The 17,590-nt window shown below is 31.3% G+C and overlaps 1 protein-coding gene across 1 annotated transcript in view; it reads right to left on the reverse strand.

Annotated features, from left to right (window-relative positions):
• LOC100165051 overlaps positions 1-14,185 on the reverse strand; it is a 38,864-nt gene extending 24,679 nt beyond the window's left edge. Inside the window, exon 1 of the mRNA XM_008186071.2 lies at positions 13,457-14,185. Within this exon, the coding sequence (XP_008184293.1) occupies positions 13,457-13,985 (529 nt within the window). The 5' untranslated portion in view covers positions 13,986-14,185. The remainder of the gene's footprint in view (positions 1-13,456) is intronic.
• Positions 14,186-17,590: the final 3,405 nt, after the last annotated feature.

The following is a 17,590-nucleotide window of genomic DNA, read 5'->3' on the forward strand; positions in this document are numbered from 1 at the left end:
AATCGAAGCACTTTTACTGTCCAAAAAGGTGATGACAGACACAAAAAAAATTTAAAAAAAAAAAAACACACATTGTAAAATCAATACATTCATCGTTTCACTCAGAATCTAAAATGTTAATTGAAGATTTCATTTTATCTATTTTAAATAACAAAATAAAAGTTTGGCAGAAAGTAAATTGATTTTTTATAAGCGTTTGAATTTAAAATTGTTATGATAAGTATTGCATTAAGAGGTAAATTAACGAATTTACATAAATCGATTTTTGATATTTTATTGTATTTCCAAAACGAATGACCTAGGTTCTAGACTCTCTCATCAAATATTTATATTAGCATTTTCAGTACATGGTACTGGAAATTTTTTTTATAACTATTAAATTTAATTATTTACTAGTATCCTAGGATGACAGACGTCCATTACACTGACATGCTCGATAACTACTGCACAGCAGAGCGGTACCCACTTGTTCACCATTTTTATCACTATCTAATTTTTAAATTTTTTACTCTTTTGAATGACAATATTAATTTTTAATTTTATAATCCAAAGCAGAATGTTTTTCGGAGTTTTTATATCTAAAAAAATCAAATTTATAGGACAAGTAGTTAGTTATAAGTGCTTAAAGTTGTAATGAGCGGAGTATAGTGAATCAACATTATTCGGGGATATTTATCACAGTCCGCTTATAAAATATTTAAATACTTACTTATATAACACATAATAGTTCTAATCGTCCAAAATTTGATTACTTTATATCGAAGATGGTATTCCAAAAAAAATTCTCTTTATTTTGGAATACGGAATTAAAGACAAGTTGTCATTAAAAAAAGTAAAAATTAAATAATGATAACGATAAAAATTGGTAAAAAATTAAATTTTTTCAGAAAAATGTTGGTTTTTAACAACTTAAAATTATGAAAACATTTTTTTCCCAAAACGTTAGTAGTTTCGAAACAATGAGTATTTCACGTTAAATGGATCATTTCGCATCCGTGGTATAATAATATTATATTACAATTATTTACGGGGGAAAGAGAATATTGTGTATTTGTATCATAGATAGCATTAACTATTATTATTGCGCAAGTGTGACATCATACGTACTGTGTAGTATGTATAATATTATATAGAAGTATTCAAGTATAGAACTATTTATAAGTAATCGGTTTTGTTACGGACATCGTACGTGGAGACTATTTTACGGCATACCTATCTATAGACTATAATACACCTATATACAAGGCAATATCCGATGGTGTACATAATTTTGTAAAATATGATATAATATAGTATTGTACATCTGTGCGCGTACCGCGTATTATGTCATGTTATATATTATACATTTTTATACTACAGCATATTATTAGGTAATCTATTATTATACCTATTATACATAGTGTTACTGGTCGGGGGAGGGATATATGTATTATTAATTTATTATTATCATTATTGAAATATTATTATTATGGGCGTGATTGCGCGATAAGGCGGCAGGTGATTTCCGTGACGTCATCTACTCCGCGCCGCCTCCGCCGCCGACTGTGTAATATAGCTTCTGTCGGCGGTGAGGATCAAAGGAGCGGCATCTTAGTGAGTTCAAAAGGAATTACACGCTAAACAATTAGAGTACTCTCCGTACACGTATATATTATACTATTATATTATAAGCCTCACTTTTGTATTATTTCAAGGGTAACCGAACTGGTTTTTATTATCATCATCATCATAATCATCATAATCATCTTCACTGTCATCGTCGTTCCCCACATGTGGGGCTAAGGCTCCTTAGAAAGGGCTAAGGAGCAGGAGGGGGACGCGTTTCCATGGATGAACTATAGTAATAAGTAATACCTATAACACATATTAATCATAGACCGTTTCCGCACGATAACTATAAGAGTCTACGATAGCGAATGGTTTCCGTTAAATATCAAAACGAATATTGAGGAGACCCATCGATGACGAAAGTTTGCTGAGATAGTATACTCAGTTTGGGCGAAGAGAAAATTATGAAGATTTTTACTGCGCACTTGCCGGTGTATTTCACAACGTTTGAAGTACCTACTTTTGAATTTTGATGATTTCAAGTTTATTCTGTATAGGCTGTGGACAATTTAACTTTAGCAAAATTGCTGTGGATGAGTGTTGGGTTTGGTTATCTTTACGAATTTATGACTCTATGTGCTTTCGACCTCCACATCCTATATGAGCATAAACGGTCGAGGCGCGAAATGTTTAACTGTAATTTTTTTGTTAAGAAAACTAAAACAGGTGATTGTTTCAAACCTAGTAAAACATAATATTACCAAAACTACTACTGCAGTTTTTCTTATTTGTAAGGCGAATTTTCAATAATGCGTGTACTTATTATAATATACCGTACCTAACCGTAATATTCTGTATTTATGTTACAGGCCACATTCTAATATCCTATGTTATATTATATTAATGTAAAATATATAAGCAAAAATTATCAGCGAATTTTCAGTATACCGTATACGTGTACTGCACATGCATTTGTATTACCTATGTTTTATGTATGGTTAAATCTTCCTAGTAATTTATTTATTATTTATTAATTAATAATTCGATTAGCTTAGAATTACTGGAATAATTGTATGAATGTGTAGAATGATCGTCTAGCCGTCTAGGCATGTGCTGAGGCGCTGAGCCTGGATGATTAATAAAATTAATAAATAAATAAACACATACATACACACATAACGTGATTATAGATTATATTGGAAACGAATGTATATGCCGTGATATCTGTTTTTCATTTCGGGAAATTATCACACGCACCGACTGAATTATATGCATTATATATAGGTAGCTTATAAAGCTGAACAGTTTGTACGTTTGAATACGCTAATCTCAGAAACTACTGGACCAATTTCAATAAAAAGTTATATAAATACATTCATTGATACTCAGGTCTCAGAGGGTGTTTTATTTTCTTATTTCAACTTTTTTAGATTGTTGTAGGGTAGTTACATATGACATAAACACGTAATGTTTAATTTATTTATTTGTTGCTATTAAAATGTACAACAAAAAAACAATATCGGATATGTTTATGTTTGTAGCTTATAGACCCAAAAACTATTAATTTTTAAGCCAATTTGTACGAAAGTTTCAGAGATTATTTTTATAGATAGGAGAAAAGTTTAGAGAGTAGACTGAACCACGTTAGACAATATATCATGGGCTATATCCAATCTGCCATGAGTAGATTGCCCATCTCGTTCGAATTGATTCAATAAGCCTACACTAAAACCGAGATACAACAATTAGACGCCGTATCTTAGGTTTGTTCATTTTTTTGTGATTTAATTTTTGTTCGTTTGTTTTTTTTTTAACATCAATTACAAGCAGTGTGGAGAAATATCTATATAAAAATGATTTATCTTTTATCTAATTTATATACATTTCAGCTCTGTTATATGTATCTTCATCTAAATAAAATTATAGTTATCTATGAGTACATATCTTGATAATTTATTTTAATGGACTAAAAAAAATCGAAAGATTGAAAATTAAAAAAAATATTTATATTTAATTAGTTTTCTGTGTACCGTAAACCTATTACACGGAAAACAAACGTTTAATAAAATATTTTTTAAAATATTAGCTTATAGCTTCTTTGCATTATTATTAAATTAAGTCAGAGAATAACTTTTCATACCTATGTATTTAAAAATAAATAATTTTATTTTTAATATGTTTTAAATTATGTATTTTTTTTAAATTAATACCTATACCACAGAATATCTAGATAAATTATTAGTTATCTATTCCCAACACTGATTACAAGTCTCAACTATTATTCAAAATTTTCAAAACTATTCTAAGCATATAAGTATCGGGTTTCCGCCGAGTCATCTACAGCGGCTGATAACGAGCGACTGCTGACCATATAAGGTACAATAAATATCTGTCAATAAAAATCATACTCATACGATTTATTATACATGACGTGTATATTTTGTACGCTTCATAATGTATTATAAACAAATTGTCGCTCTAGACGCCGCGTAACCACTGCAATTAACACTCGGTAGGTAATTGACTCCCATTAAAAACGATAATAATAATATTATTTGCATGGTCTTAATTACTAGTGACAACGACCCTAAATTGTACTCACACACACAATACTCGTATTTGTACCTAGTACGATATGTTACAATATAAAATATTGCAACTGCAATGCTGTAGTACGGTAGGCTGAAGCGCAGTTAAGACTTAGGACGTATAGTGAACACTACGATAAGTATATACATATATTGGAACGAATTTTTTTTGCGTTGGTGTGGCGGAATATTTATAAAATTAAAAATGCACGACAACAAGTGATAAATTGTATTTAATTTTTCAGATTGTTCAGATCTCCCACTCTCACTGATCGAAAACGAATGATCCAATATCATAAATTATTTTAATTTAAGGTCGCTTGTCTGTTGCATGTATATGTCGTGTATTTAATTTATATTCGTCGTCTCGTCTATACCGATAGTGTATTAGTGTAAAAGTGTAAGACGTTCTTACATGACGTTCGCTCGTTCGCTTCAGTAATTTTTTTTAATATTCACAGTTTAAGGAAAACTACACCTACGATGTCTGTAAAGCTTAATTGCAATTTAACATAATATTATATTTAAAAATATATTACGAATTAACAACAATTTAGGCATCGTTTATAATTACTATTATGTTATAACTTCTTTAGGAAAAATATTATAATAATTTAAACATTGTTTTGGTGAGAATTTCAAACAAATCTAAATTATTTCGATATTATTTTATAAAGTTTAGTAAAAAATACTATAGACATATTTCAATATTTGTTTGGAAATTATTAATATAATATTTATAAAATTACGTGTTTATAAAAGTACCTATAATCGCAAAAATTTTTTTTTTTTAATGACTATGAATATATTATATTATTTTTAAGTGTATTAAAATGTATTATTCTAACCTATGTACTAAGCTATTTAGCAATAACGCGTTCGACTAAACTGTACTATAATTAGTTTTTTGTTTTAGATAAGTGTAATATAATTTAGCTATGTCGCAATGACACGTGGCGAATGATGAAAAAAATGTCCTCGTAATAGATAATCATCACATCAAAGGAACAGACTAGGTAACCGAAGAAAAATTGTAATCATCGTGTCATCGCCTCTTATGTTTATTATGTTTTCCTTAAAGTTTACGAGCGTGTGTATAGTAATTGCGTATTAACTCTAGTATTCAGTCAATAATAATATACTAATATTTATAGTAATAACCTTCATTAGTAGTTATTATAATTTATATTATAGTAATGGATTGATTATCAACAGACAACAATAATCTTCATAAAAGCTAATGACGTTAATCAATACATTTTTTTTAAATATTTGTATTAATATCTATGTAACCTAATTAGTACTAGATATTAGCCTATACTTAATAAGCATTTACATTTTTTTTCTTGATATATATAACAAGCACAAATTTAAATAATGGAAAAGACTTAAGGAAATCATAATATTTCGAATTGTAGGTATGTACTTACTGTACATACTGCAACAAATATAAAATAATAAACCTAATAAATTGCAGAATTTAGTTGTTTCGGAGACAAATTATTATTTTTAAATTATAATTTTTAATACAAAAACTCGCAATCCAAATGCGGTGTGATTTGACTACGGTTTACGAGTTATGATAATTGTTTTTTCGTGTTCATACTGTCAGAATAATAATACCTATACAATATTCATTGAAGGTATACATATTATACTATATACCTAATTATACAGTACGCTATATTATATTGTATTTTGTACATATATAAATATATTTTGCATTTATATTTGTGTCTACGAATTAAACATCGTCAGAACATAAGTAATCGAATCCGAGATAGTTTGTTAACATCATAAAAAAGGTATCAACTACGTATTATATAAAAAAAAATCGTTCTTTTTTTCAGGTATCGCATACAACTATAAAAGTGTCCGGCAATAAAATTAATCAAACAGGATTTTATAGTAAAAAATAGTATTACAACCATATACCTATTATATTTAATGACAATAAAAACAGTCTATATATGTAAGAGGAATCTAATACGATAAATAATTAAAGTATAAATGCTTATTTAAATGTTAATTTTTCAGATTCATGTTGTATTTTTAATATTACGTAAAATATTTTTTGATTGTATTTTTAGCATATTTAATACATTTATAAATCTTTTACGTTTAATGCCATTATATACGCAGTACATTTTCTTTTGGAAACGTTATGTGTAGTTTATTTCTCTTGTATCAATATAATATAGGGTTAAAGTGGGTATAATAACAATAACAAAACAAATAATAACCTACATGCGAGATCAAACGCAGGCCCGCCGACAAAATGTTTTTATTTAAATACGTAATTTTCAGTTTACATGACATCGACGGAAATCTACATAGTAAGACCATAATTCTTATATCATGTGCATGGTTGGTAAATTATAATATTAGAGTTTAATATAAATTATACATGCATAGTTCAATTGATTTTAATAATAACCGACTCGTCACAGCTTCACCTGTGATTGGTTGTTTATTTTGCCTTCATACGACCGCGATATATGTATAATTTTTTATTCAAATTTTATCGTTTAATGTGATCGGCAAGTAAATATAAAAAAACGGTTAATGAAAACGTCTTGAAATGTTTCTAGCGGTATTAATGGTATATATATTTTTATAACAGAACCCGTGCACTTCGTTGCCCGTAACAAATCGCAAATCTTTATGAAAATTATGATTGTTCAACTACTTTTAGGTGTAACTTACTGCTTTTAATTGCAACTCAGCCACCCTGGTAGGCAATCCGATTACGTCGAATCGCGGATAAAGGGCAACTCTTTCACCTTGGTAGGCAATGTTCAATAATTCGATTTGATGCAAGCTTGTACCTGATCTGACCAAATAACTAATGGCATCCGATAATAAATCAACACTAACTTCTACTGTTAACTATAACCAATGGCAACTATCAATAAATAAAAATAAAATTTCCAATGTGAACCCCAATGTTCCTGTTTGATCACTAGCGAATTTTGAGAAAATCCTTTCTTATTTCACAGTGAAAATATTAGAAGAACCGCTTTTCCAAATTCCAAGGTCGTACGTTGAGTAGTTTTTGAGATACAGTGATCAGTGGGTCAGTGGTATTTAGACTTTATAGGTATATATAAAAATACAAAAAAAATAATGTATAGATTTCCTTCTCCCTCCCCTCCGACAAAAAAAAATTATAAATCGGGCGATGTGGTGACACTCGGAAGAACTCTGTGAAAAATAATTGGAAAAATATTAAATAGTGTAGTCACAAAATTGGAACATAAAAAAGGCCAGTTCTTTTATATATATAAGGATTAGATTTGCTTTGTTTTTTAATTTTTCAAGAACTTTATACTTATTTTTTTTCTAACAAAAGTGGTACTAAAACTTCAGCAGACTGTTAGGTATGACGGTAAAAAATGTCATTTAATTATCACGGAGATTTGAATTATTTCTTTGTAAAATGTTCAAATCTTCATGACCTACATAATACACTGTCGAATACAACCAATAGGCTAGGCAATTATTGTATTCACTAACAAGTTGAACGAAAACATTAACCTGATTTTAGTTGTACATAGTAATGAGAAATAACTAATGTATAGTGTCTATAAACAAACAGAGTTTAAATCTTAGAGAATATTTCATTAAACGCATTTATGTAGCTATAACTATATAGTATTTTACCTCAACAACGAGTTTTTTTTATATTGGTAACTAATTACAATTAATATTAATATTTAAAAAAAAGAATGAATGTATTCTTACCTGTAGATTACCGGTTATAATAATATAATATAGTATATTCTATATTCTATATATGTATATTTTCAACAAATATCTAGGGTATCACACATATTTACCATTAACAATTTATTATATAGAAAATTAAAACTATCTACAATGCATTGGTGTGTCAATAATCAATTTTCATCGTACCAATGCATGTTGTATTCTGTTGTATTATATTATTATGTAGGTATATATTTAAATATTACGTGCTTATAATAATTCCGATTTACGTAACTTAAACACTTAATATAATATACCTTTTATATATTATTTTGTTTTTCAAACATATTAACATGCATACTAGTGTATAAAACAGTATAATTAGTAAAAATAAAAAATAAAAAATAATCTGAAAAGTATAGGTACGGTTCATGTTCTATTATTATGATTTTCGCTATGGTAATATGATATACCTCTACTGTGGTTTTTTGTGATTATTGATTTTTGTGCACCAGTTTAGTATGGGTATGTAGGTACCTGGTACCTATTACCTAGAGTGACAATAATTGCCGTTAAGTCAAATGACTACAAGCGAAACAAGTGTAATCGCCACTGAATATACCTGTACTACATGGACACCAACGACTTACATCGTATGAGTCGCGAGTCTAGTGTACCTGACTATTGTATTTTCATTAGTAGAGCTAACGTTCTTAGTATCTCTTTGAATAGTGGTCAAAAAGCCATATTATACGAATGACTAAAGGTTCTATACGAGCCTGCAAAATTCTCAGAAGACGCATGTGGCGTGTGTATAGGTTATGACTTATGATTATAATTTATGTGTAACGATATTGATGAGCATTTCTACATTCCATCCACAGTGTGGTCCAATTTCAGTAATAGTTTATGCAGAATAACAAATAATTGCGAATCATTCCGCGAATATTTCAACAAACAGTTCTAAAAATCACTCCCTAATATTAATATATTAAAAAAAATAAATAATTTCAAGTGTTCAACTTAAAATTAATGTATATAAATAAGCAGATCTAAATTAAATATCCAAAAACCCAAAATAAAAATAATATTAAAAACACATTAATTGTCAACTGCCATAACAAAGAATAAAGCTTGAACTATTTTTATTTGTATGAACTACCTATAGTAAATTGTAATTATAAATTAAAATAATAATATTATTAAGACAAGACAAATATTGATGCATAAGACAAAATTAAATAAATAGATAAAACGTGAAAACATTTTTGGGGATCAACGATAACTGCCTCCTTGTGATGGTCTCTGCATTCTGGTAATACTAAATGTTTCTCTAAGTATAATTTATGAAGAACTATATTTTACGTGAACAAGAATCAATGTTTTTTGTTTTATGGAAATAAAAAACTCCCGCAAAAAATTAATTAGTTTGCAATTTCCACGATTCTGGTCAATCTTTTCCATCGTGATGAGTCTGGAGGGAGGCGGAGCTACCATAGTCGGTTAGGTACCTAAACAATTGTGTAAGAATACATGGCCGTATAGCCACGGCCAGTTTCCTCCTGAAATTGGATATCGTATTTCTTAACTCAACATTTTCCTACTAAATCAAAAAACTATAGACCATTTTCCTCCACTGACACTTTAAAATATGAATTTGAGTAGGTTTGACCTTTCATCATTTTCTGGCCAAGAATATAGCTTTATGCACTATAGCTATGACTTCAAATATCTAATTTCTTTAAATTAAAATTATTGCGATAGATTTCATTTTTTTATGAAATTATAATGTAATAACTTCAAATTAAAATATAATACAGGCTGTAACAGATAGAACTGACTTTTGGAATAACTTTTGTGCTAATCATTATTTAAAATTTTTTTTTTTATATAATTTATGGCCCCTTGCGCTACATGTGTAATAAAAAAAAATTATTTTAAATATTTTAAATTCAAAATAGCCAAATTGTGAATCTGATTATAAAAACGATTTGGATGATAAAAACATTTATCTAAATCAAGTACCTAGCTTATTTTTTAGAATTTTTTTAAATATCAATATTTTTTTGATTAAATTAATTTGGAACGCCATAACTTTTTTAAAAATATTATTTTTGGAAATTTGCTTATATGGGTATATTTCTAAAACTATTTACTAATCCTATAATTTTATCAATTTTTGTCATACGTTTAAGTAGCATAAATTTTTTTTTTGGTCTGTTCTTTCTGTTACACTCAGTATACAAATTATCGTCAGTTTTTTAATCATCTATAATGTATATTATTAATATTAGAAGTGTAATACACTTATATATTATGCTTATATTATAATATAAGATAACATAACATTGAATAATTGGTGTCATAATTTCACCAAATAAATATATATAATATTTAAAAAATTAATATGCGATTATAATGTTTGGAGTAAAGAAAACACGATTCTAGTTCAAAAAAAAATTTTGTTAGAAAATGGAAAGTAACTTGATTTTTTTTTGAGGAAATTAACTGTGGAGGAAAAAGGGTATCTCTATTTTGGAGAGAAAATGGTTACACCTGAATACATTATATACTATATTAACCATAACCACCGTCGAATACTCGTATTATCATTGTCGTGGAAGTCCGCGTGTCCCTCTGCCAACGGTAAATTATGGCTTATGGGTATCTAATACTATCTAGCTAGTAGCTATAGCACCGTTTACGTCTCCCGATTATAACGCGGACGAGGGTAGACGAAATAAATGATGGACCCCGGTAATGGTGGAGGGTGGGGAGGAAACGTCAGGTATTATAATATGATATAGAGTAGGCTGGCTAGCACAGACATCGACGCACGGTACAATAATATACTCAAAGTATAATAATAGAATAATGACGATAATAATAAACCTCTCGAGCAAGCGGGATGCCGCCACGCAATCAGCAGGAGCCGAAGTTTATATACCGAAGCAGGTGCGCGCGCACGACGTAAAATATACATAATATAATAATAATAATAATAATAATAATAATAATAATAATATAATATTATGTCGTCGGCGCGTAGTAAAAACAGAGACGTATATACCTACAATTTTATTATTATTATTATATTATATATTTAGAGACCGATCGGCGGCGTCGGCGTCGGCGGCGGCTCACAAAGGCGCGGGACCAGGGCGGCGGCGGTGGCTGTGGCGGCACACATCAAAACCTGTTGGCTCGTGGCTAACCCCCCGGCCCGCCGCCACACCGTTCTTTGAGGAGCTTTGCCGATCACCGGACGCCGCCGCTGCCGTCTGTACAAAATAATAATAATAATATGTAATATAATATTTATAACGAGTATAGTATCTACAAATATAACAGAAAAACGGTGGGAAAATAATATAATATACGTCTTAAATCTTATTACAGTTCATATTATTATAATATTTTATCATAATCGGTTTTTATCAGTGTTTAGTATAATATTATAATCCATAACCCTGACGCTATTTATACAACATGTTGTATTGTACAACCATCGACATCCGCGATAGAAATGTGAATTTCGAATCTACGGAAGTGTGGAATATGGAACACTTGCCATTAGATAATATTATAGTTCACACCGTTCTACAATATTGTACGCAATTTAGACCATTATAATATTATTGCACACAATGATGAATATAGGTTCTGTATGTCAATTAACTGAAAAGTCAGCTATTCTAATTCAAAATATAATGCAGGTTTTTTTAAATATAATATTGAGACTAATGTCTAATAGGCAAAGCCCCCCTTTTACATACTGTAATTCAAAAATAAAGATATCTACAATACATTTACCTATAGTTATATTTATTTATTTAGTCATTTCAATTGTTCTGCATTTTATTAAAATCATAAATTACAGAAATTCATAAAAATATTTGCACAGTGCAACAGGTGAAAACAAATGTCAGCTTAGGGGTGATTAGGGGGAGAGATCCCCCCCAAAACTTTTTTTTACTGCAAATACATTTTGATCAAAGTATTGGTAATGTTACGCCACTGCTTATGCGTATAAGCATAATATTGTTGTGTTGAATAGGATTTTAGAATATGCATTTTTCTAACAAATACAAGAGTTTGGTCCAAATATATCAGATGGTTTTGAGCTTGCGGTAGGACTATTATAGTTAGTTCTTCTCGAAGACTCGTGTCTCATAATATCATACCGATGTCTTAAATTTATGATAGGTACCTACTTCGCGTAAAATAGTTTTTTTTTTAATATGCTTATTGTAAATCGAGTTGTAAATATATATTTGTAAGTTTGTGTTTTTTATAGTTTACAATCGATATAATATGTTTTTATTATAATATTATTATATTACAGCAGCTATTCTCGAGTTTGTTCAATTTAACATTTAACTTACAAGTTTTACAAGATATAGTAATTTCATCATATTTTAAAATTGGCCGTATATAGGTAGGTTTGTCCTAACAAGTTATGCCTTGACAAAACCAGCTGGTATATGGCATATTTATATGATGAATTTAAATATGTATATTTAATGTTCATCCTTCGAATACAAATCGAAAAATTATTAATATTTGTAAATTGTAATTCACACGCGCAATTCACATTCTTAACTGAAGTATTGATGTTCAGTTCAGTTCAATATCAAACGTATGAATATACTAAATCACGAGTTATAACTGTTGATCAAAGTTGAAGCTATTCGCAGAAGTTAACACCCACCGTCCTACTTGTAAATCGTTCTAAACGGAAAACAATACTTATACTTGTTATAAATAGTAGTTCAGTGATAATTTGCAAAATAAAGTAAAAAAAAAAGTGAGAGAGTGTATGAGCTCACCATTACACTCTGGGGCAGTAAAACTTCTTTCATAAGTAATTGGGCCCGTGAAATTATAAGTGGATTAGGGAGAGAGTGGGAAAAATCAATATAATAAAAAAATATGTTATTTACGAAAGACATTTTTATTGAAATTGTTTATTAATGGTTGCTATGAACATTATATGTAAATAAATAAACAAACGTGTCGTTTCATTTTTCGTTACGTTATTTTTCCACCCACACCTCAAGAAAGAAGTATTAATATTTTTTACTAAGTTTAAACTATTTTTTTTTAACTATGGAAGTTAAATCTTGATAATATACATAGTTTTAGATTGAAATTGAAATAGAAACGTTATTTACCCTATACAAACACTTGAAAAGGCAATAATTTGCTAATGACAAAAATAAGTCATTATCACCAGAAACGTTGATGAGACGAACGTTGAAATCGTCAAACTTTACAGTTTTACCCGCTTCGTACAATGATAATGTGACCTTAATATTAATAATAATCTCGGTGGCAGTGGCACAGAATTCAGTGGCGATAGAATATACCTAGCGTTACAATGTTTACAATCATCATCATAGTATTATATTATAATACAGTGAAACCCTGAAGAAGATTCAGTGACCGAGGTCCGAAAGTGTCCGGTATTTATAGGTTTCCATATTATCGGGTAATAACGAAAGAAAATTATAAAACCAGAATTTTGCCAAAAGTCTCTAACAGATTGTACATAATATATTATTATGTCCTATATTGCGTGTTATACTTATATAATAATATAATATGCGCACCTGTGTATATGCCCTCGGTGTCTTCGCATTTCCACACGGTCGAGCCAATGTCCACGTAGAACATGAACACGGGGTGGCCGAACTTGTAGGCGGGGAACGGGTCGAGCACGAGGAACGCGTCGTGCGGCTTGCCGGTGAGCTGCGCATCGCTGTCCAGGAGTACGGCGACCACGGTCTCGTTGCGGGGCAGCAGTCCACCGAAGTACAGGCGCACGTCCTTGGGTGACATGTCGGAAAGTTCGTGACATTTTACCGGGTCGTATGCCTCGTAGCAGTTGTGCGCCACCAGCCGGGTGAACGCGAGGTCGGCAAGTTCGTACACGATGTTCGTCCTGATTGCGGCGGCGGCGATAGAGGCGGCGGATTCAGTGGTTGTAGGTGTACTGGGGGTGGAGGGGGAATCGTCCGAGGCTGAATCGTCCGATACGGAGGCGGAATCGGCGGAAGCGGAATCGGTGGCCCAGACCAACAACAGCACGGCCAACGCGGCGGCCGCGTAACGTCCAAGTCGCGACGACCTAGACTTCATGACGACGATGGTAATAATATTATGTGAGGGAGACGAACGTTATAATTTAAACCGTGACGAGTCGGTGATGGAGTTCGATTAAGCTCAGTCGGATATACTCCGGTGGGTGACGACGGCGGTGGTGATGCGTTATGGGTGTGCACAACTGAAGCGGTCGGTCCTAACGGTTCGCGTGGCGGTATGCTTATGCGGCGGGACGGCGACGTTTTCTGGCTGGCCAAGGGCGGTGCGCGCGCGCTCTCCGTCCGCGGGGTGGAGGTGGTGGTGGGAGGAGAGACGTTAAGAGTTATAATACACATTATATATTATATTATGTTATTATTATTATTCTATATTATTATCGTCGTGCGCCGCGTGCGTTACCCAACCCCCACTGCAGTCGCGGTATATATACTACCCCGATTCGGCCACGGACCCTTGTCGTCGTGTGTGCGTGCGTTTGTGTGTGTGTTTTTTGGTATGTATGAGTGTGTGCGCGTGTGTGAGTGTGCGGCGCGTTTCGTACAGGGGCGGAGTTTCGGTTTACAAGCGCGGCGAGAGATCAAAGGAGCTCGCCGCCGACTCGTTAGTGGGGCACACACACACACACACACATCACCTGAGTATATATTATATTATATTTGTGTGTGTACGCTCACAGGTAAATCCGGATAGAGACCGATTTCTAATTTCCTCTCTCTCTCTCTCTAATTCTTACATTTCCGTCTATGTCTCTCGGGCCTAATATATTATATTATATATAGGTACGCTCTCCGGCGTCGTGTGATGTTGCGTATATATAGTATGTACAACGCGCGTCTGCGATCGTATTGCTGTACCTACATAAGTCCGTCTCGTTCTATCGCTATTCATCAACAAACGCCGCCAAAAAGACGAGTGTACACCACAATAATATTTATATACCTACGCGTATAATATATAATACCTCCGTACCTTTTTTTTTTTTTTTACTTCACTCCACCGTTCTAATCTCTTTTGAGCCGAGCCGCACCGCACTTGCTTGGTCGTTTAATGTTTTTGACGCCCGATGCCGATGAAAAAATATACATCCGATTTCTGTCACGCACGGCAGTGGGGCTTTAAACGGCCCGCCACCGTAGGCCGTACTATAATATCATAATATATACGAACCCCTTTTTCTGGAAATTAATAAATATAATAGTCTAATATTATTTTATATGTATATACGCGCCGCCGAAATCACAATACCGTTGTCCGTTACCACGAAAAATATATCATTATTATATTATACCTCGGCTATAAAGCGGTAACCTATGTGTGTGCGTATAAACTATAATATAGGTACATCACGCTTTGCCGTGCCGCCGCAGTTTATTACGAGCGATGATATTATTCTTGTCAGATTTATTTTTTGTGTATCGGCGGAGTACTGCTCTTTTAATCTTTTCCACAGGTTTGTCGGGTGCGTCGACGTAGTTTATAAGATATATATTATATTAATATTATACAGAATATACAGATATTTGTTATAGTGCACTATTACTGTGTGATGATTTGATATAATGAATAATATCTCAACAAAAACACTCCGCTACACACCGTGTAAAAAAACGCTAAGTCGTCAAGTATAAAAAAAACGGCTCTAAATGTTATGATATCATTTTATAGACAGCTAAATATTTGAACTATAGATGTCATTTGTGTTAAAATAATCTGCTAAAAAATTGATAATATAATCAAGCTAAGTTAAATTTTATAACAGATTATTTCAACATATTAAAAGATATCTATAGTTAAAATATTTAGCTGCCTATAAAATGATAATATCACTACTTTTAGAGCCATTTTTTTGCATTTAATAAATCAATTATTATTATTGTATATATTACTAGCTGATCCCGTTCACTTCGAAGCCCGTAAAAAAATTGTGATTGTTCATCCTATTTTGGGTGCAACTCAGCCTCCCTGGTATAGGCAATCTGCCTATGTCGGATCACGGACAAAATGTGACACCATATCTAATAGGCAATGTCCGAAAATTTCATTTGATGCATGCTTGCACCGGATCTGACGAATTAACCAATGGCAACCAAATAATAAATACTAATTTCTACTAATTATTTCTCCTATAATCAATAGCAAACATTTGCAAACAAAAATGTCCACCATATAAATCTCAAAAACCTAACCTTCCTTGATAGGGGTAGGAGGGTGTAAAATACTTTACGATCTATTCTCATATACCTACCAATTATGCAATAAAATTGGATTTAGGCATATAGGAAAATCAATGTCAACAAAACGTTCTATTAATATCTTGATATAAACAAAACCATTCTGTGCGATCTGTGCTTATCTTCACATATGATTATACCCGCGCGTATTGATTTTTCGTCGGATACCTATACCTAAACCTATTGTTCTGTGCCTAGCCTAAACATTTCTTGTGGGCTATGATGTTAGTTACATGACCTACTGTCACCTGTTAGCAAGCACGGATTAAGAAATTTTGAGGCCCAGGGGCTAAAGTTTTATGAGGCCCTTATACGAAAAAAAATATATTAATGTATATTATGTGTTCCGGGGTGAAATGACCAGCCGAAGTCATATAAAAGTATACCAAAAATTATGAAGAAATACCCTTTAAAGATTGGTTTTAACTTATTTATTTTTTAAGTTATGGGCAATTAATTTTTTTTTTTATCAAAACCATACATATCTCGCATTTGTTTAAGTATTTTCAAAAGTTTTCAACATGATGATGTAATTTTTTTTCATTTTAAAGCTATTTAATTTTCCTATCAACACTCCAACATACGCAATTAAACTAGAATTGCACTAATTATTTTTATTCAATTAAAAAAGTAGAAAAAAGTTGGCAAAAATTAGTTTTTTTTAAAGAAAATTGTGTATTAATTTCCAAATAATTTATTACTTAGTATGGGTTTTTTGTTTTTTTTATTATTTTACTGAATTATACTAAATTATACTGAATAATACATTAATATACCAAGAATTTTTTCTCAATTTTCGTCGAAATGTTAAAAGTTTTGAAGGTACATAAACAAATGCGTGATATGCATGGTTTTGATAAAAAAAGTTAATTGCCCATAACTTAAAAAATAAAAAAGTTAGATTCCATTTCCCATCTTTAAAGGGTATTTATTCATCATTTTTGGTATACTTTCATATGACGTTGGCCGGTCACTTAACCCCGGAACACTTTGTATATGATTTAATATTATGTACCTGATATAATAAATATAATATATAGATTATAGATAGGTATTAGGTATATAGGCATATAGCAATAAATAATGAATAATGTATCACTTTATTTATAAATTATAATCATCGATTTTAGGTTCTGAGTGGAGCGAGGAAGCTATTGTTTTTACAATGGTGCTTATTATTTTTTTTTTTATATCCTGTATACAAAATTTCTTCCAGAAGGAGTGTTTCGATTCCAACATTTAGTACCTTATCTTTTAGCAAATTGGATCAAGACGGTACTTTAATTAGAGAGGTCATTTTTCGATTTTCTCAATAGTTATTTAATGCCACGGGAAAAATCACCGGAAAATTACGAAAAAACGCTAAAAATGGGATTTTAATATCTAATGCTTTGTTTATCACCATAGAAA

This window comes from Acyrthosiphon pisum, chromosome A2 (genome assembly GCF_005508785.2).
Source record: "Acyrthosiphon pisum isolate AL4f chromosome A2, pea_aphid_22Mar2018_4r6ur, whole genome shotgun sequence".
Lineage (NCBI taxonomy): Eukaryota > Metazoa > Arthropoda > Insecta > Hemiptera > Aphididae > Acyrthosiphon > Acyrthosiphon pisum.